This window comes from Porites lutea, chromosome 5 (assembly GCF_958299795.1).
Source record: "Porites lutea chromosome 5, jaPorLute2.1, whole genome shotgun sequence".
In the NCBI taxonomy this organism is placed as follows: domain Eukaryota; kingdom Metazoa; phylum Cnidaria; class Anthozoa; order Scleractinia; family Poritidae; genus Porites; species Porites lutea.
The window spans coordinates 5,499,528-5,520,227 of NC_133205.1; the positions used below are offsets into that span (position 1 = coordinate 5,499,528).

Here is a 20,700-nt window from a genome sequence, read left to right on the forward strand (position 1 = left end):
AATGCGAAAAACGCGCGAGGGCTGGGGAGAGACAGGGCGACGGAGCCTGTACGCATTTTTTTAACGGCCTGTTCCGGTATATCAGCTCCTGATATACCCTCTGATTGGTCAATTGTGACAGTTAACATCATCACCTAGTAGCGTGGTCATTCGTTTGTCATCACCAAGATGGCTAACGCGAATCGCGCGTGTGATCTTCATGAATCTGCGTTGTCTTGTGCTTTAGACGAGTGTCTGCGACTTGGCTCGCGGTAAAGATGTTTTCGGTATTATGCCCACCGGTTTCGGCAAAAGTTTCATCTTTCAGCTATTCCCACGCTTGGCTAAAGCTGCTCTAATCCTAGAAAACTCTGCGATAATAGTCGTTTCGCCGCTGATATCTATAATGCGAGACCAAGTGGAACAACTGAAAAAGCTTTGATGTCCGGCCGCAACTATTTGGCATCGGTGAAGAGGGAAAGGAGGACGCGAAGAAAGCGAGGGAAGGAAAGTGCGAAATTGTTTGCGGTAATCCGGAGTCCTGGTTGATCACAAAGTGGCAATAACAAAACAGTCCAAAGACTGTTAAGCTTAATATTCCGCTATTACCAAGGGAGAAACTACGCGCTCCAGTCAAAAGACTCACACTATTTTCAGAGAAACACTATCAAGCTGGAGTTTACTAAGTCACAATGCAATTCTCCTTAGTTGATGTAGCTTAATTTTAAGCTGCGCAGCACTTCATTCTTATAATTCTGGATCTTTAAATCACTATCCGTGATAATTTAACATTCTGCAAAGAAAACATACGAGCTGGGCCCAGCGTGATACAACATTGCAGAAAAATATTACATTAATTCACGGACTAAAGAAAATCACTTAGTTAGTCAGATCCAGAAGGCACTTTGGAGAAAATTAAAGCGCTTATTCAGCCGCAATAAAAAGCTTTACGCTTCTAATTAGAGGTAAAAAAAAATGCTCTCTCATCAGAGGGCAAATCCTGCCGACCAGAAACAAACGCCTAGTAAATCGATATGTGTGCCATAACCTCTCAGTGTGAAACAAGCGGCTAAAAAAACATTTGCTCAGTGACAATGTAGAACCTTCCAGAGCATAACCTCAGTACCCATCAGAGGAAAAAACTTACCGCCCCCTTTTATTGCTATAAACTAGAGCCAAAAAAACGGATGCTCTCACAGGATAACGAATTCAAAGACATAAATTTCCACACATCGCACAAGGTGTTCGCGTCGCGTGCAATGCTCACGCGAGAAACTTGAGAATGATTGTAGCTAACTGAAGTGTTAGCAGTTTTGACAGCCGAATCCAGACGTGACAAAAATGGGCGGAAGAGGGTCGTTAAAGAAATGCTAACAGGCTCTCTCTCCCATTTTTCCCGCCGCCACCGCCCCCTTTCCCAAGTCGCGCGCGTCTTATTTTCGCTTTGCTCGTTTTAATACGTTCCCACTGTACTATCTGAGAGCCTGGCACAGGCTACTAATGGAGAGCAACCCAAATCCTCTTTTGCATGAAACACCGGTGGAATACCAAACAAACAGCTTCTGTGATCATTCGCGTCTTTCGCTATTATGTTTGTCCTTACATTCAGCCCTCTTAGGGCGAAATTTATAACAGTTTCAACTGACCTGTCACCACCAAAACTCCGTACAAATTACCAAATGTAAGTTTGAATGGAATATGAGGGTATGGTTTCCGTTATGATTCCTGCTTTCTTATCGATGATATGGAAAGTCACATTTTTTGCTTCAGTGTTCAGAATCACCAGGACTGTGTTTAACTGCGGTGTCACAAATCCAATAAACTCCAGTGATGTTTGTGATGAAGATGTCACTCCAATTCTCCGTGATCCTGGAGGCACAAATTTGCTAAAATGACCGAGGTGATAATACATGGGCTGTAAGAAACGTCAAAATCCAATTAAATCAATTAATATATGTACGGATACTGCGTCACTTTCTGAGCTAAACTATGGAAAACAGCGAAGGTTACCAAGAAGTGTTGTTATATAGCTGGAATTTTTTTCCCAGCAGCGAAAGCTCTCATTGGTTACATCGAGGTCACAGGATAGGATAGGATATCATCTTATCATCTCATATCATCTTCATCACATGACATCTAACAATGAAACTGTTTCCCTCCAAAATCTCTAAGCGGGCAACATTGCAAAATCAATGACGTCACAGGGCAACAGTGCACTGTAACCTGCGACTGATCGACGACCGCTGTTACAGCGAGGTTTAATTAACTTCGAAGGACCAGTCACTAAGTGTCTGGTATTAAGTGAAGAAAAAAGGGTTACATGGTTTGTACCTTTTTTCCTGGCCTTGGTCCATTTCGATTCCTAAATATTTCAAAAAGGTAGCCAATTCATAAAAGACTACTCCCAGGTTCATAAATTGCGGCATTTTCTTCTCATTTCGGACAAATTTAGGGTTCCCATTAATGGGTATTAAAAAAAGAAAAAAAGGGTCAGACCAATTGCTGGTGCCATGTGATAACCGTGTTCGATGCAGCTTTTAATAGTCTAGTCCCGTCTCCTTTTTAAGATTACTTACTCTAAACCGCAACCAAATAAACTCACCTGTTTGTAGAATAATCCATTCTCAGCGTCAACTATAATCGGCGAATCAACAAAGTTCTTGACCCAGTTTGGTCCTCCCTCCATGTTGAGTGCTAGGTTCCAGTCCACCCACCCGGTAGACCAGTGCAATAGATTCTAAAATGTTAAATGTTAATAAGGTAATTACAAAAAAACAAACAGATAAACATACAAAGAAGCAGACAAAAAACATACACAATATTCTGTTCACGAGGGGTAAATGGGGTAACTGGGGGTAACAAAGGGTAACACAAATAACACAGGGTAACAAGAGTAACAAGGGCTAACACGGGGTAACAAGGGGTAAAAAGAGGTAACAACGGTAACAACGGTAAAAAAGGGGTAACAAGGGTAACAAGGGGTAACAAGGGGTAACAAGGGGTAACAAGGGGTAAAAAAGGGTAACAAGGGTAACAACGGTAAAAAAGGGGTAACAAGGGTAACAAGGGGTAACAAGGGGTAACAAGGGGTAACAAGGGGTAAAAAGGGGTAACAACGGTAAAAAAGGGGTAACAAGGGTAACAAGGGGTAACAAGGGGTAAAAAGGGTAACAAGGGGTAAAAAGGGGTAACAAGGGTAACAAACGGTAACAAGGATAACAAGGGTAACAAGGGGAAACAAGGGTAACAAGGGGTAACAGGGGTAACAAGGGGTAAGAAAGGCTAACAAAGGTAAAAAGAGGTAACAAGGGTAACAAGGGGTACCAAGGGTAACAAAAGTAACAAGGGGCAACAAGGGGTAACAAGGGTAACAAGAGTAACAAGGGATAACAAGGGATAACAAGGGTAACAAGGGGAAACAAGGGGTAACAAGCGGTAACAAAGGTAACAAGGGTAACAAGGGGTAACAAGGGTACCAAGGGCACAAAGGGGTAACAAGAGTAACAGGATAACAAGGGTAACAAGGGGTAACAAGAGGTAACAAAAGTTACAACGGGTAACAAGGGTAACAAGGGGTAACAAGGGTAACCAGGATAAAAAAAAGTAAGAAGGGGTAAAACGGGGTAACCAGGGGGAACAAGGGGTAACAAGGTTAACAAGGAGTAACAAGGGGTAACAAGGCGTAACAAAGGGCTAACAAGGGTAACAAGGAGTAACAAGGGTAAAAAAGGGGTAACAAGGGTGACAACGGTAACAAGGGTAACAAGGGGTAACAAGTGTAACAAGGGTAACAAGGGTAACAAGGGAAACAGGGGGTAACAAATGGTAACAAGGGTAACAAGGGGTAACAAAGGTAAAAGGGTAACAAGGGCAACAAGGGGTAACAAGGGTAACAAGGGTAACAAGGTTAACAAGGAGTAACAAGGGGTAACAAGGCGTAACAAAGGGCTAACAAGGGTAACAAGGAGTAAAAAGGGTAAAAAAGGGGTAACAAGGGTGACAACGGTAACAAGGGTAACAAGGGGTAACAAGTGTAACAAGGGTAACAAGGGTAACAAAGGAAACAGGGGGTAACAAAGGTAACAAGGGTAACAAGGGGTAACAAAGGTAAAAGGGTAACAAGGGCAACAAGGGGTAACAAGGGTAACAAGGGTAACAAGGTTAACAAGGAGTAACAAGGGGTAACAAGGCGTAACAAAGGGCTAACAAGGGTAACAAGGAGTAACAAGGGTAAAAAAGGGGTAACAAGGGTGACAACGGTAACAAGGGTAACAAGGGGTAACAAGGGGTAACAAGTGTAACAAGGGTAACAAGGGTAACAAGGGAAACAGGGGGTAACAAGGGTAACAAGGGTAACAAGGGTAACAAGGGGTAACAAAGGTAAAAGGGTAACAAGGGCAACAAGGGGTAACAAGGGTAACAAGGGTAACAAAGGGTAACAAGGGTAACAAGGGGTAACAATGGTAACAAGGGGAAACAAAGGGTGACAAGAGGTAACAAAGGTAACAAGGGGTAACAAGGGTAACAAGGGTAACAAGGGGTAACAAGGGGTAACAAGGGTACCAAGGGTACCAAGGGGTAACAAGGGTAACGGGGTAACAAGGGAAACAAGGGGTAACAAAAGGTAAAAAAAGTTACAACGGGTAACAAGGGTAAAAGGGGGTAACAGGGGTAACAAGGGTAACGAGGGGTAACAAGAGTAACAAGGGTAACAAGGGTAACCAGGGGTAACAAGGGCAAAAAGCGGTAACAAGGGTAACAAGGGTAACAAGGGGTAAAAGGGTAACAAGGGGTAACAAGGGTAACAAGGGTAACAAGGAGTAACAAGGGTAACAAGGGGTAACAAGGGGTAACAAGTGTAACAAGGGTAACAAGGGTAACAAGGAAAACAGGGGGTAACAAGGGTAACAAGGGTAACAAGGGGTAACAAAGGTAAAAGGGTAACAAGGGCAACAAGGGGTAACAAGGGTAACAAGGGTAACAAGGTTAACAAGGAGTAACAAGGGGTAACAAGGCGTAACAAAGGGCTAACAAGGGTAACAAGGAGTAACAAGGGTAAAAAAGGGGTAACAAGGGTGACAACGGTAACAAGGGTAACAAGGGGTAACAAGTGTAACAAGGGTAACAAGGGTAACAAGGGAAAAAGGGGGTAACAAGGGTAACAAGGGTAAAAAGGGGTAACAAAGGTAAAAGGGTAACAAGGGCAACAAGGGGTAACAAGGGTAACAAGGGTAACAAGAGTAACAAGGGATAACAAGGGATAACAAGGGTAACAAGGGGAAACAAGGGGTAACAAGCGGTAACAAAGGTAACAAGGGTAACAAGGGGTAACAAGGGTACCAAGGGCACAAAGGGGTAACAAGAGTAACAGGATAAAAAGGGTAACAAGGGGTAACAAGAGGTAACAAAAGTTACAACGGGTAACAAGGGTAACAAGGGGTAACAAGGGTAACCAGGATAAAAAAAAAGTAAGAAGGGGTAAAACGGGGTAACCAGGGGGAACAAAGGGTAACAAGGGGTAACAAGGTTAACAAGGAGTAACAAGGGGTAACAAGGCGTAACAAAGGGCTAACAAGGGTAACAAGGAGTAACAAGGGTAAAAAAGGGGTAACAAGGGTGACAACGGTAACAAGGGTAACAAGGGGTAACAAGTGTAACAAGGGTAACAAGGGTAACAAGGGAAACAGGGGGTAACAAGGGTAACAAGGGTAACAAGGGGTAACAAAGGTAAAAGGGTAACAAGGGCAACAAGGGGTAACAAGGGTAACAAGGGTAACAAGGTTAACAAGGAGTAACAAGGGGTAACAAGGCGTAACAAAGGGCTAACAAGGGTAACAAGGAGTAACAAGGGTAAAAAAGGGGTAACAAGGGTGACAACGGTAACAAGGGTAACAAGGGGTAACAAGTGTAACAAGGGTAACAAGGGTAACAAGGGAAACAAGGGGTAACAAGTGTAACAAGGGTAACAAGGGTAACAAGGGAAACAGGGGGTAACAAGGGTAACAAGGGTAAAAAGGGGTAACAAAGGTAAAAGGGTAACAAGGGCAACAAGGGGTAACAAGGGTAACAAGGGTAACAAGAGTAACAAGGGATAACAAGGGATAACAAGGGTAACAAGGGGAAACAAGGGGTAACAAGCGGTAACAAAGGTAACAAGGGTAACAAGGGGTAACAAGGGTACCAAGGGCACAAAGGGGTAACAAGAGTAACAGGATAACAAGGGTAACAAGGGGTAACAAGAGGTAACAAAAGTTACAACGGGTAACAAGGGTAACAAGGGGTAACAAGGGTAACCAGGATAAAAAAAAAGTAAGAAGGGGTAAAACGGGGTAACCAGGGGGAACAAAGGGTAACAAGGGGTAACAAGGTTAAGAAGGAGTAACAAGGGGTAACAAGGCGTAACAAAGGGCTAACAAGGGTAACAAGGAGTAACAAGGGTAAAAAAGGGGTAACAAGGGTGACAACGGTAACAAGGGGTAACAAGTGTAAGAAGGGTAACAAGGGTAACAAGGGAAACAGGGGGTAACAAGGGTAACAAGGGTAACAAGGGGTAACAAAGGTAAAAGGGTAACAAGGGCAACAAGGGGTAACAAGGGTAACAAGGGTAACAAGGTTAACAAGGAGTAACAAGGGGTAACAAGGCGTAACAAAGGGCTAACAAGGGTAACAAGGAGTAACAAGGGTAAAAAAGGGGTAACAAGGGTGACAACGGTAACAAGGGTAACAAGGGGTAACAAGTGTAACAAGGGTAACAAGGGTAACAAGGGAAACAGGGGGTAACAAGGGTAACAAGGGTAACAAGGGGTAACAAAGGTAAAAGGGTAACAAGGGCAACAAGGGGTAACAAGGGTAACAAGGGTAACAAAGGGTAACAAGGGTAACAAGGGGTAACAATGGTAACAAGAGGAAACAAAGGGTGACAAGAGGTAACAAAGGTAACAAGGGGTAACAAGGGTAACAAGGGTAACAAGGGTAACAAGGGGTAACAAGGGGTAACAAGGGTACCAAGGGTACCAAGGGGTAACAAGGGTAACGGGGTAACAAGGGAAACAAGGGGTAACAAAAGGTAAAAAAAGTTACAACGGGTAACAAGGGTAAAAGGGGGTAACAGGGGTAACAAGGGTAATGAGGGGTAATAAGAGTAACAAGGGTAACAAGGGTAACCAGGGGTAACAAGGGCAAAAAGCGGTAACAAGGGTAACAAGGGTAACAAGGGGTAAAAGGGTAACAAGGGGTAACAAGGGTAACAAGGGTAACAAGGGGTAACAAGGGTAACAAGGGGTAACAAGGGGTAACAAGTGTAACAAGGGTAACAAGGGTAACAAGGGAAACAGGGGGTAACAAGGGTAACAAGGGTAACAAGGGGGAACAAAGGTAAAAGGGTAACAAGGGCAACAAGGGGTAACAAGGGTAAAAAGGGTAACAAGGTTAACAAGGAGTAACAAGGGGTAACAAGGCGTAACAAAGGGCTAACAAGGGTAACAAGGAGTAACAAGGGTCAAAAAGGGGTAACAAGGGTGACAACGGTAACAAGGGTAACAAGGGGTAACAAGTGCAACAAGGGTAACAAGGGTAACAGGGGAAACAGGGGGTAACAAGGGTAACAAGGGTAACAAGGGGTAACAAAGGTAAAAGGGTAACAAGGGCAACAAGGGGTAGAAAGGGTAACAAGGGTAGCAAAGGGTAACAAGGGTAACAAGGGGTAACAATGGTAACAAGGGGAAACAAAGGGTGACAAGAGGTAACAAAGGTAACAAGGGGTAACAAGGGTAAGAAGGGTAACAAGGGGTAACAAGGGGTAACAAGGGTACCAAGGGTACCAAGGGGTAACAAGGGTAACGGGGTAACAAGGGAAACAAGGGGTAACAAAAGGTAAAAAAAGTTACAACGGGTAACAAGGGTAAAAGGGGGTAACAGGGGTAACAAGGGTAACGAGGGGTAACAAGAGTAACAAGGGTAACAAGGGTAACCAGGGGTAACAAGGGTAACAAGGGTAACAAGGGGTAAAAGGGTAACAAGGGGTAACAAGGGTAACAAGGGTAACAAGGGGTAACAAGGGTAACAAGGGGTAACAAGGGGTACCAAGGGTAACAAGGGTAACAAGGGGTAACAAGAGTAACAAGGGGTAACAAGGGGTAACAAGGGGTAAAAAGGGTAACAAGGGGTAACAAGGGGTAACAAGGGGTAACAAGGGTAACAAGAGTAACAAGGGTAACAAGGGGTAACAAGGGGTAACAAGGGGTAACAAGGGTAACAAGGGGAAACAAGGGTAACAAGGGTAACAAGGGGTAATAAAGGGTAACAAGGGGTAACAAGGATAACAACGGTAACAAGGGGTAACAAGGGGTAACAAGAGTAACAAGGGGTAACAAGGATAACAAGGGTAATAAGGGTAACAAGGGGGTAACAAGGGTAACCAGGGTAACAAGGGTAACAAGGAGTAACAAGGGGTAACGAGGGTAACAAGGTTAACAAGGGGTAACAAGTGTAACAAGGGTAACAAGGGGTAACAAGGGGTAACAAGGGTAACAAGGAAAACAAAGGGGTAACAAGGGTAACAAGGGGTAACAAGGGAAAAAAGGGTAACAAGGGTAACAAGGGGTAACAAGGATAACAAGGGTAACAAAGGGTAACAACGGTAACAAGAGGTAACAATAGTAACAAGGGGAAACAAGGGTAACAAGAGGTAACAAGGGTAACAAAGGGTAACAAGGGAAACAAGGGTAACAAGGGTAACAAGGGTAACAAGGAGAAGGAAGGGGTAACAAGAGTAACAAGGAAAACAAGGAGTAACGAGGGGTAACAAGGGGTAACGAGGGTGAAAAGGGATAAGAAGGGTAACAAGGGGTAAGAACAGTAGAAAGGGTAACAAGGGTAACACGGGGTAACAAAGGGTAACAAGGGGTAACGAGGGTGAAAAGGGTAAAAAAGGGGTAACAGGGGTAACAAGGGTAACAAGGGGTAACAAGGGTAATAAGGGTAACAAGGGCAAACAAAGGAGTAACAAGCAGTAAATGGGTAACCAGAGGTAACAATGGGTAACAAGGGTAACAAGGGGTAACAAGGGTAACAAGGGGTAACAAGGGTAAAAGGGGTAACAAGGGGTAACAAGGGGTAACAAGGGTAACAAGGGGTAACAAGGGTAACAAGGGGTAACAAGGGGTAACAAGGGGTAACAAGGGTAACAAGGGGTAAAAAGGGTAACAAGGGGTAACAAGGGGTAACAAGGGTAACAAGGGGTAACAAGGGTAACAAGGGGTAACAAGGGGTAACAAGGGTAACAAGGGGTAACAAGAGGTAACAAGGGGTAACAAGGGTAACAAGGGGTAACAAGGGGTAACAAGGGTAACAAGGGGTAACAAGGGGTAACAAGGGTAACAAGGGGTAGCAAGGGTAACAAGGGGTAACAAGGGGTAACAAGGGTAACAAGGGGTAACAAGAGGTAACAAGGGGTAACAAGGGTAACAAGGGGTAACAAGGGTAACAAGGATAACAAGGGTAACAAGGGGTAACAAGGGTAACAAGGAGTAAGAAGGGTAAAAAGGGGTAACAAGGGTAACAAGGGGGAACAAGGGTAACAAGGGGTAACAAGGGGTAACAAGGGTAACAAGCAGTAACAGGGTAACCAGAGGTAACAATGGGTAACAAGGGTAACAAGGGGTAACAAGGGTAAAAGGGGTAAGAAGGGTAACAAGTGTAACAAGGGGTAACAAGAGGTAACAAGGGGTAACAAGGGTAACAAGGGGTAACAAGGGTAAGAAGGGTAACAAGGGTAACAAGGGGTAACAAGGGTAACAAGGGGTAAGAAGGGTAAAAAGGGGTAACAAGGGGTAACAAGGGTAACAAGGGGGAACAAGGGTAACAAGGGGTAACAAGGGGTAACAAGGGTAACAAGGGGTAACAAGGGTAACAAGGGTAACAAGGGGTAACAAGGGTAACAAGGGGTAACAAGGGTAACAAGGGGTAACAAGGGGTAACAAGGGTAACAAGAGGTAACAAGGGGTAACAAGGGTAACAAGGGGTAACAAGGGTAACAAGGGTAACAAGGGTAACAAGGGGTAACAAGGGTAACAAGGGTAACAAGGGGTAACAAGGGTAACAAGGGGTAACAAGGGTAACAAGGGGTAACAAGGGTAACAAGGGTAACAAGGGGTAACAAGGGTAACAAGGGGTAACAAGGGTAACAAGGGTAACAAGGGGTAACAAGGGTAACAAGGGGTAACAAGAGGTAACAAGGGGTAACAAGGGTAACAAGGGGTGACAAGGGTAACAAGGGTAACAAGGGTAACAAGGGGTAACAAGGGTAACAAGGGGTAACAAGGGTAAAAAGGGGTAACAAGGGTAACAAGGGGGAACAAGGGTAACAAGGGGTAACAAGGGGTAACAAGGGTAACAAGGGGTAACAAGGGTAACAAGGGTAACAAGGGGTAACAAGGGTAACAAGGGGTAACAAGGGGTAACAAGGGTAACAAGAGGTAACAAGGGGTAACAAGAGTAACAAGGGGTAACCAGGGTAACAAGGGTAACAAGGGTAACAAGGGGTAACAAGGGTAACAAGGGGTAACAAGAGGTAACAAGGGTAACAAGGGGTAACAAGGGTAACAAGGGTAACAAGGGGTAACAAGGGTAACAAGGGGTAACATGGGTAACAAGGGGTAACAAGGGGTAACAAGAGTAACAAGGGGTAACAAGGGTAACAAGGGGTAACAAGGGTAACAAGGGTAACAAGGGGTAACAAGGGTAACAAGGGGTAACAAGGGGTAACAAGGGTAACAAGGGGTAACAAGGGTAATAAGGGTAACAAGGGGTAACAAGGGGTAACAAGGGTAAGAAGGGTAACAAGGGTAACAAGGGGTAACAAGGGGTAACAAGGGGTAACAAGGGTAACAAGGGGTAACAAGGGTAACAAGGGGTAACAAGGGTAACAAGGGTAACAAGGGGTAACAAGGGTAACAAGGAGTAACAAGGGGTAACAAGGGGTAACAAGGGTAACAAGGGGTAACAAGGGTAACAAGGGTAACAAGGGGTAACAAGGGGTAACAATTGGTAACAAGGGTAACAAGGGGTAACAAGGGTAACAAGGGTAACAAGGGTAAGAAGGGGTAACAAGGGTAACAAGGGGTAACAAGGGTAACAAGGGGTAACAAGGGTAACAAGGGGTAACAAGGGGTAACAAGGGTAACAAGGGTAACAAGGGGTAACAAGGGTAACAAGGGTAACAAGGGGTAACAAGGGGTAACAAGGGGTAACAAGGGTAACAAGGGTAACAAGGGGTAACAAGGGTAACAAGGGTAACAAGGGGTAACAAGGGTAACAAGGGTAAGAAGGGGTAACAAGGGTAACAAGGGGTAACAAGGGGTAACAAGGGTAACAAGGGGTAACAAGGGTAACAAGGGGTAACAAGGGGTAACAAGGGGTAACAAGGGGTAACAAGGGTAACAAGGGGTAACAAGGGGTAAGAAGGGTAACAAGGGTAACAAGGGGGAACAAGGGTAACAAGGGGGAACAAGGGTAACAAGGGGGAACAAGGGTAACAAGGGGGAACAAGGGGTAACAAGGGGTAACAAGGGTAACATGGGGTAACAAGGGTAACAAGGGTAACAAGGGTAACAAGGGGTAACAAGGGTAACAAGGGGTAACAAGGGTAACAAGGGTAACAAGGGGTAACAAGGGTAACAAGGAGAAGGAAGGGGTAACAAGAGTAACAAGGAAAACAAGGAGTAACAAGCAGTAACAGGGTAACCAGAGGTAACAATGGGTAACAAGGGTAGCAAGGAATAACAAAGGGTAACAAGGGGTAACAAGATAACAAGGGTGACAAGGGGTAAGAAGAGTAGAAAGGGTAACAAGGGTAACACGGGGTAACAAGGGGTAACAAGGGGTAACATGGGTAACAAGGGTAAAAAAAGGGTAACAAGGGGTAACAAGGGGTAACATGGGTAACAAGGGTAAAAAAGGGGTAACAAGGGTAACAAGGGGTAACAAAGGTAACAAGGGGTAACAAGGGTAAAAGGGGTAACAAGGGTATTATAGGTAACAAGGGTAACAAGGAGTAACAAGGGTAACAAGGGGTAACAAGGGGTAACAAGGGTAACAAGGAAAACAAAGGGGTAACAAGGGTAACAAGGGGTAACAAGGGTAACAAGGAAAACAAAGGGGTAACAAGGGTAACAAGGGGTAACAAGGGTAAAAAGGGTAACAAGGGGTAACAAGGGTAACAAGGGTAACAAGGGGTAACAAGTGTAACAAGGGTAACAAGGGGTAACAAGGGTAACAAGGGTAACAAGGGTAACAAGGGGTAACAAGGGTAACAAGGAGTAACAAGGGGTAACAAGGGGTAACAAGGGTAACAAGGGGTAACAAGGGTAACAAGGGTAACAAGGGGTAACAAGGGGTAACAATTGGTAACAAGGGTAACAAGGGGTAACAAGGGTAACAAGGGTAACAAGGGTAAGAAGGGGTAACAAGGGTAACAAGGGGTAACAAGGGTAACAAGGGGTAACAAGGGGTAACAAGGGTAACAAGGGGTAACAAGGGGTAACAAGGGTAACAAGGGTAACAAGGGGTAACAAGGGTAACAAGGGTAACAAGGGGTAACAAGGGGTAACAAGGGTAACAAGGGGTAACAAGGGTAACAAGGGTAACAAGGGGTAACAAGGGTAACAAGGGTAAGAAGGGGTAACAAGGGTAACAAGGGTAAGAAGGGGTAACAAGGGGTAACAAGGGGTAACAAGGGTAACAAGGGGTAACAAGGGTAACAAGGGGTAACAAGGGGTAACAAGGGTAACAAGAGGTAACAAGGGGTAACAAGGGGTAACAAGGGTAACAAGGGGTAACAAGGGGTAAGAAGGGTAACAAGGGTAACAAGGGGGAACAAGGGTAACAAGGGGGAACAAGGGTAACAAGGGGGAACAAGGGTAACAAGGGGGAACAAGGGTAACAAGGGGAACAAGGGTAACAAGGGTAACAAGGGGTAACAAGGGTAACAAGGGGTAACAAGGGTAACAAGGGTAACAAGGGGTAACAAGGGTAACAAGGAGAAGGAAGGGGTAACAAGAGTAACAAGGAAAACAAGGAGTAACAAGCAGTAACAGGGTAACCAGAGGTAACAATGGGTAACAAGGGTAGCAAGGAATAACAAAGGGTAACAAGGGGTAACAAGATAACAAGGGTGACAAGGGGTAAGAAGAGTAGAAAGGGTAACAAGGGTAACACGGGGTAACAAGGGGTAACAAGGGGTAACATGGGTAACAAGGGTAAAAAAGGGGTAACAAGGGGTAACAAGGGGTAACATGGGTAACAAGGGTAAAAAAGGGGTAACAAGGGTAACAAGGGTAACAAGGGGTAACAAAGGTAACAAGGGGTAACAAGGGTAAAAGGGGTAACAAGGGTAACATAGGTAACAAGGGTAACAAGGAGTAACAAGGGTAACAAGGGGTAACAAGGGGTAACAAGGGTAACAAGGAAAACAAAGGGGTAACAAGGGTAACAAGGGGTAACAAGGGTAAAAAGGGTAACAAGGGGTAACAAGGGTAACAAGGGGTAACAAGGGTAACAAGGGGTAACAAGGGGTAACAAGGGTAACAAGAGGTAACAAGGGGTAACAAGGGTAACAAGGGGTAACAAGGGTAACAAGGGGTAACAAGGGTAACAAGGGGTAACAAGAGGTAACAAGGGTAACAAGGAGTAACAAGGGTAACAAGGGTAACAAGGGGTAACAAGGGGTAACAAGGGGTAACAAGGGTAACAAGGGGTAACAAGAGGTAACAAGGGTAACAAGGGGTAACAAGGGTAACAAGTGTAACAAGGGTAACAAGGGGTAACAAGGGTAACAAGGGTATCAAGGGGTAACAAGGGGTAACAATGGTAACAAGGGTAACAAGGGGTAACAAGGGTAACAAGGGTAACAAGGGGTAACAAGGGGTAACAAGGGTAACAAGGGTAACAAGGGTATCAAGGGGTAACAAGGGGTAACAATGGTAACAAGGGTAACAAGGGGTAACAAGGGTAACAAGGGTAACAAGGGGTAACAAGGGGTAACAAGGGGTAACAAGGGGTAACAAGGGGTAACAAGGTTACCCCTTGGTCGTTTCTTGACGATAGAGGCAGTTAAGTTTACTATCACTAAGTCCGACAAGAAAAGTTTAAGATCAGTTCCTTGGCTTGAGTTTTACTAAGTGTTAAAGATTCTAATTTACAAAATAGCTCTTTGATATTACTCAATAATTCGAAGAATTCCAGCTCGAGCAGCTGGCGGAATTCATCCTTGTGAGTGAGGGTTTGGCCGCAAAGCCGCGGGAAGTGAGCGCCGAAGACATGGAAAACGTTAAAGCGTCTCTTCCCCATTCTCCGCACAGATTTGTAAGTCTCTCACGTCAGTGCCTCAATACGCACTGACATGATGATCCAGCCAGCTATGCAGGCTAAAAGAATTCCATCCCGTATAGCAAGGTCACTGGCAGGGATAAGTGATGAATTAATGATTATATTATGGTTAAGGAACAATTTTAATAGTTTTCAGCCTCACATTCCTTAGACATATCATAATTCCAGTTACACTTCATGATTTTATCCCAAAAAAGTTTGGCGTTAGAAACACTTTCTTTCTTAAACTGAATTTTCAGTGATCTTTCAAAGGTTGGTTTATATTTTTGCAGAATTCGTTACACCTCAAGCAGGTAACAGCCTTCATAGCCTTTTTTCCTGGACCATGCACAAAGTAACGAAGTGAGGTGCAAGTTGGGGCTGGTGTCTAAAGAAGCAAATTAAAAGCAACAGATTTTGCACAGTCAGAGAGCTTCAAGTTTAAACCACAGCAACACAGGTTTTGCCTTTCTTTTTTTGCTGGCTTGTCTGTCTAGTCTCCTGTACCAACTATGCCCTGACTCTAGGGAGGTGTGGCAGGGCTTTGTTGAAATACCTCTAATTATCAAAAGTGAAAAGTTACTTCCTCGTGACCTCCCTGCCATGTGGTAAAAACCCACATAGAGAGAGTGGGACTGACTTTCTTAAGAGCTGCGGGCTAAAAGTCCCTGGGCTTTATTGAATACCTCAATAATGCTGTGTGAATAGTTACTTTCAGGTGTCTATTCTCCAAGGTAAAACCCACAGGGGAGAGAGTGGGACTGATTTTCTAAGGAGGTATGGACTCAAAATGGCTGGGCTTTGTTTAAATACCTCAATAATGCTGTGTGAATAGTTACCTTCAGGTGTCTATTCACCAAGGTAAAACCCACAGGGGAGAGAGTGGGACTGACTTTCTAGGGAGGTATGGACTCAAAAATGGCTGGGCTTTGTTTACATACCTCAATAACGCTGTGTGAATAGTTACTTCCTCGAGACCATTCTCCAAGATGAACTCCTCTCTCAGAGGGTGGGCCCGTCCACCCTGTGCAGGCCTCAGTGTTCAGGAAGAAATGATCGGGAAATCTACAGTGGTTGAGATGAAACACACATAAACACACATCAAAACAGCAACAAAGACAAAGAAACAAAGGTTCAAATTGCTTGTTGTAAGCTTGTAAACAAACTTTGCCCACAACATTGTTTCCTTTCCAATCCTTTGACTAGTATGACACCTTTTCTGTGTAAGCTCAAAAGCTTTGAAGGATTATATAAAAATAATGCAGTAAGCAAGGATTTGCCTATACCCCTACAAAAAGAGTACGACAGTATTATTATAATAGTATCATTATATGGCTGAATCCATAAGCAGGCAAGATGAAGCAAGATCCTTATTATATTATTATAATAATATCTAATAATATCATAGGTAACGAATTACTCCTTAATTTTGGCGCAAAATTTCAGCGTGAATTTGTAATTTCACATGTGAAATTACAAAATTGCCATCGAAACCCTTCCGTACGTCTCAGTGTCAAGTGGGCAACGAAGTTTTAAAAATGCCGTGAATGAAGATGTCAGGGCACAAAAGACGCTTTAGAAAACCTGAACACACAAGAAAACATCAAGAAGGATTCTAACAGGTATTTTGACGAAAAAGTCTGAAAAATTCTGAACTTTATAAGCCAAATGTAAGGTCTAAACATTTGAGAGAGTGGAGTTCTCTATCGATACAATCCAGGATAAACATGTCAAAAATCCAAGATTGCTTGTAATTCGTCACCCATGATATTAATAGGTAATCAAATGGTATACTCGTGAAATTAGGGAATAATTTCACTTGCGTTTTGTCCAAATCTTAATAATCTAATTTAAATTATTAGGATTTGGACAAAACGTGCGTGAAATTATTCCCTAATTTCACTCGTCACCATTTGATTACGCATACTTATCATTAATGCTATTATTATTTAAGAGTTTGAGAATCCTTTCAAATATTGATGACTTACTTCTTATGAGCAGCGGTAAGGACATCAGGTGATGTATTTTGCTCATTGTACCAGTGCAAAGCGATACCAGCAACATATTTGGCAGTCTGGGGATCACCCAACATTATGTCAGTCCATGAATGTACAAATAGCCTAGCATCATCCAACATCATCAAAGTAACATTGGAATAGCCAAACTTTGCCAAGGTCGGACCCAAGTCTTCTTTTACAAAGTCTCTCTCCATCTCTGGTGTAAAACCCATACACTGGAAAGAATACCTACCAGGAGAAGCAAAACATTTCACTTCTTATTCACATGTTACAGGTCAAAATTAAATTCAAGTTAAAATTTTTTAACCTTTTTTGATTCTCAATTGCCCTTGTCTCCTAGTCCTAAATATTAGTCATGAATTATTGCTATAGGAAAGAATCCCTATACATGTACATGCAGGTTAAAAAAGTTTATCCTGAATGTAATTTTGACCTGTAACACATAGATTTAAACTAGCTAGTACCCGCTTTCAATGGTCTTGCTGGCTAACATTTCGTCATTAAAAAAGCTATGTACCTCATCGGGTTTGCAGCTGATATGTCCTCCTACCAGATGGGTCACAAACAGACAGTTAAAGTTCATGGGATATGTTCTAGTTACAGAGACACAGGGTCCCCTTTTTGGGCCTCTTCTGTTTATAATTTTTATTAACGATTTTCGTTCCTCATATGTCCTTAAGGCTCTACATAGACAATACTATTGCATAATACTCTGATACCTCCCCTACTGGGGCGTCTGGAAAAGCCGGAAACCGGAATCCGGAATAGGAACGGGAATGGGAACAGGAAGCGGAACCGGAACCGGAAATGGCAACGAACAGGGACAGTAATGTGAAGGGGAACCGATACAAGAACAGGGACATCATTTACCTTATATTATTTTAATTCTGATTCAGTTGATACAAAGAAAAAGAAAACTAGTCTGGTATAATGCTCCCCCCTGACTCTCTTTATATTACGGCAACGAGAAGGTAAAAAAAGCAGCAAGTAAAATAAGTAAAGCAACAGCTTTGCGAGTGCATCGTGCTTTCTGTCAATTTCTTCACCATCGATGCACAACTACGACGTAAATGATCAAATCTTAAGTTTTCTTGAGAACGTGAACAGCAGACGATAAATTTTATTGTCTTTCTGAGCTCGGACACGGTCTCCAGCTTCATTTCCCAACGTTTAAAAGACTGGACAATTTGGAATTAATGAGAAATAGTTTGAATTAAGACCCGAATTCAATTTCTCAGTGATGGAAGTAGATGTTTTCTATCTTTTGGAGCTCTGACTCAACAAATTCGCATAGTGGAAGATAAGAGGAAGAATTCAGACAGAAGCGTTCCATCAAGCGAAACATTAAACTTTCGGTTGCTATTCATGAAGCCCGCGACGGTCAGCGTTCTCGTTCTTTAAGTTCGCTATTATGTTTGACACGAAAACACAATGTGTCACTGGCTGAAGATAAAGAAAGGTTAATCAGATTAACATTTCAAGGGTGTTTTCTTGTTTCTTTTATTATTTCTCTGGCTTTTTATTTTAATCACGATTATACCTTTTTCTTTACATATTTCTATACACTGTTTATATTCCCCTTCCTATTCCGGTTCCTATTATATTTTTCCCTTATTTTTCGTATGTAATCTAAATAGGAATTAAATGCAGATTAACTTAAATTAAGGTAAATGCTGTCCCTGTTTTTATATAGGTTTCTTTTCCCATTCCGGTTCCTGTTCCGGTTCCGCTTCCTGTCCCTGTTCCTATTCCCGTTCCTATTCCGGATTCCGGTTTCCCGCTCTTCCAGACACCCCCCCTACTGTGCTGCAGTTTGTTGTGAACTCTGAGCTTAGTTTATTGTTGTCCTGGTTTGATCAGAATCATCTCCTTGTTAACAATGACAACACCATGAGCCATGCTCATATAATTACCACACAATCTGCTCAAAAAGGTATTAAAGCAGGGACCCTAGAATCCATGAAAACTCTTCGGGTTACACTGGATAAATTGTTAATCTTTAAGGGTCATATATTGGGGCAACTCAAGAAGGCATATACCAAATGTGCAGCCCTTAGACTAGACGTTATGTGGATTTTATTAAAATAATAAATGGTTGAATTATTGATTGATTGATTGATTGTTCCCTTTTTTTTCTTTTAAGCCCTAGTTGTAGTTGCTTGCATCTTTTCATTTAAAAATACACACAACAGCAACGTTTCTAAAGGCAAAAAGACGGGAAGAAGGTCATGACTTTTATACCGAAGGTTTTCCTGCAACCATTCAATTCATTCGAGATCAATTAGCGGAAGTCTGCAGAGAAGCGGATTTCAAGACGTGTGCTTGTTTGTTTACTTCTTATCGTCGGTATCTTTTGCCTACAGCCGACGACCAAGCATTTTGATGTTAATTTTTCGTTTCAAAAGCGTAGAACGGGTAGGGAATTGTGTCGTTCGTTCACTGGACGTTGGGAAACGGGTTTGGCAAGAATCACTAGTTTCAGGTGCCCGATGCGGACTCCTTGTTTATAATTTCGGTCGCCCGCGGGCGAATAAAATTAATCGTAGAAACCTCTGACGACAGGGCGCCCATAAGGCAGCGGCCTTGATCAGCAAAGCAATAGAATCGTCAGTTAACGCTTTAGTTTCCTGGACTAACGCTCTAACGGATACAACTAACGCTCTAACGGATATACATGAGTTGCTAACGAATTGACTAACACCTCTAACGGATACAACTAACGCTCTAACGGCTACGGATGAGTTGCTAACGAATTGCCTAACGCCTCTAACGATTTTCATTGAATCATCTAACGGATGACTAACGGACAGCTAACGGTCTAACCGTTTAACGAAATATCGTTAGTGTACGTTTTCCCAAAGAAGGTCACATATAGAGGCAAGACAACTTAACACTGACCTATAAACAACTATATGCACAATGATTTCTTTGAAAGATGGTATTTGCTGTTGTCATGAGAAACAGCACTCTTATTTCAGATTTTTTTTATTAACCGAGAAGACATGTTTCTGGACTATTCGACTATATTTCGGGGGTGTGATTGCCTGTGTATGTATAATGAAATATATTCTGATTTGTTATTGACCAGTTTTTGTCCACTTTGGGGTAAATTTTACAAAATTAGGAACAAAGAATGGAGATAGGTACCTATTATTTATTGCTAAATCATTACCCTGGAATAAAGCCAGTTGATGGTTCATTCTCTACTGTAAGCCCCCAAATCTTCACACCATTCTTCTCATAAGCCTTGATGAACTTGACAAAATATAAAGCCCACGCTTTATGATACTTGTCACCAGCGACTCCTTTTAATTCACCAGGCCCTTGCATTTTTTCATTGGTCTTCATCCAGGCTGGAGCTGCCCAAGGGCTACCAAAGAACCTAATATTCCGTTTGCTCATCTTTATCGCGGATATCATTACAGGAAGTTTCAAACTGAAATCCTCTTTAGCCAGGCTAAAATTCTGCATTTCAAAATCTCCTTCATGGTCGTCATATGAGTAAGGGTATGTGGAAAAATCACAGCTAGCCATAGGGATGCGTCCGATGGAGTACTCAATGCCATCTTCCGAAAAATATGATGAAATGAGTTTCTCTTGCAAAGTGGAGCTGATGTTAAAAATGTTGATTCCAGCAGCATCTGAAATTAAAGAATAATAGTGACAAAATGCATTGTTTATCCACACGTTCAGTAAACAAAGTAGCTATGTTTGTTTTATCTTATAAGCTACTTTTATGTTTACTGAATGCGTTTTGTTTGGAAGTTTGGCCTGTGACTCGAAAATTGAATTGAATTGACTGGCTCAACTATCGATTCTTTTGCAGAGACATCTTTCCCAACACTACACGTGCAGGTTCGTAGGTCTTCAACCTTACACATAATGCAGCTTAAAGGTTTATGAGATTATTTTCTGTACCTGTAAATGCACCACCGAACCCGAGAATTGTCTGAAAAATCTCGCTTTGGTTCACTGTAAAAGTAAGTTCAGCTTCTTCAGCACGAGGTGGACTTCCTTCGGAGTCACTTTGTATCTTCCCAGTCCTTAAACTGAAGCGATCACCTGCTTTTGAGCTTGTATAAACAGCATATTCCCCATGAGACAAGGGACTACCTTCGCTAAAAGAGTCACACTCTAGCTCGTCCGAGCAGACACACACGGTTCCATCATAGCCGAAATGTTTGCTGTGGCAAGTAGAGTATTTAGGAGGTGAAAAATTCACCGCAGAAGCAAAGAAAGAGAAAAACAAGGGTAAGAGAAGGAGATTTCCTGTTTTCTTTCCCCGAGCGAGACTTTCCATTATGGCTGAGCTGCAAATATCGCCAGGCATTGCTCTGTC

The 20,700-nt window shown here is 43.0% G+C and overlaps 1 protein-coding gene across 1 annotated transcript; it reads right to left on the reverse strand.

The window, feature by feature from the left end:
* Window positions 1–1,552: 1,552 nt before the first annotated feature.
* Window positions 1,553–20,691, reverse strand: LOC140936899 (lysosomal acid glucosylceramidase-like). The gene is made up of 6 exons (XM_073386402.1): window positions 20,280–20,691; window positions 19,534–20,002; window positions 16,332–16,589; window positions 15,285–15,408; window positions 2,582–2,716; window positions 1,553–1,894 (listed from the first exon to the last, which is right to left on the reverse strand). Exons 1-6 carry the CDS (start codon window positions 20,689–20,691, stop codon window positions 1,652–1,654), a joined length of 1,641 nt encoding a protein of 546 aa, XP_073242503.1. The 3' UTR covers window positions 1,553–1,651.
* Between the last annotated feature and the right edge of the window lie 9 nt (window positions 20,692–20,700).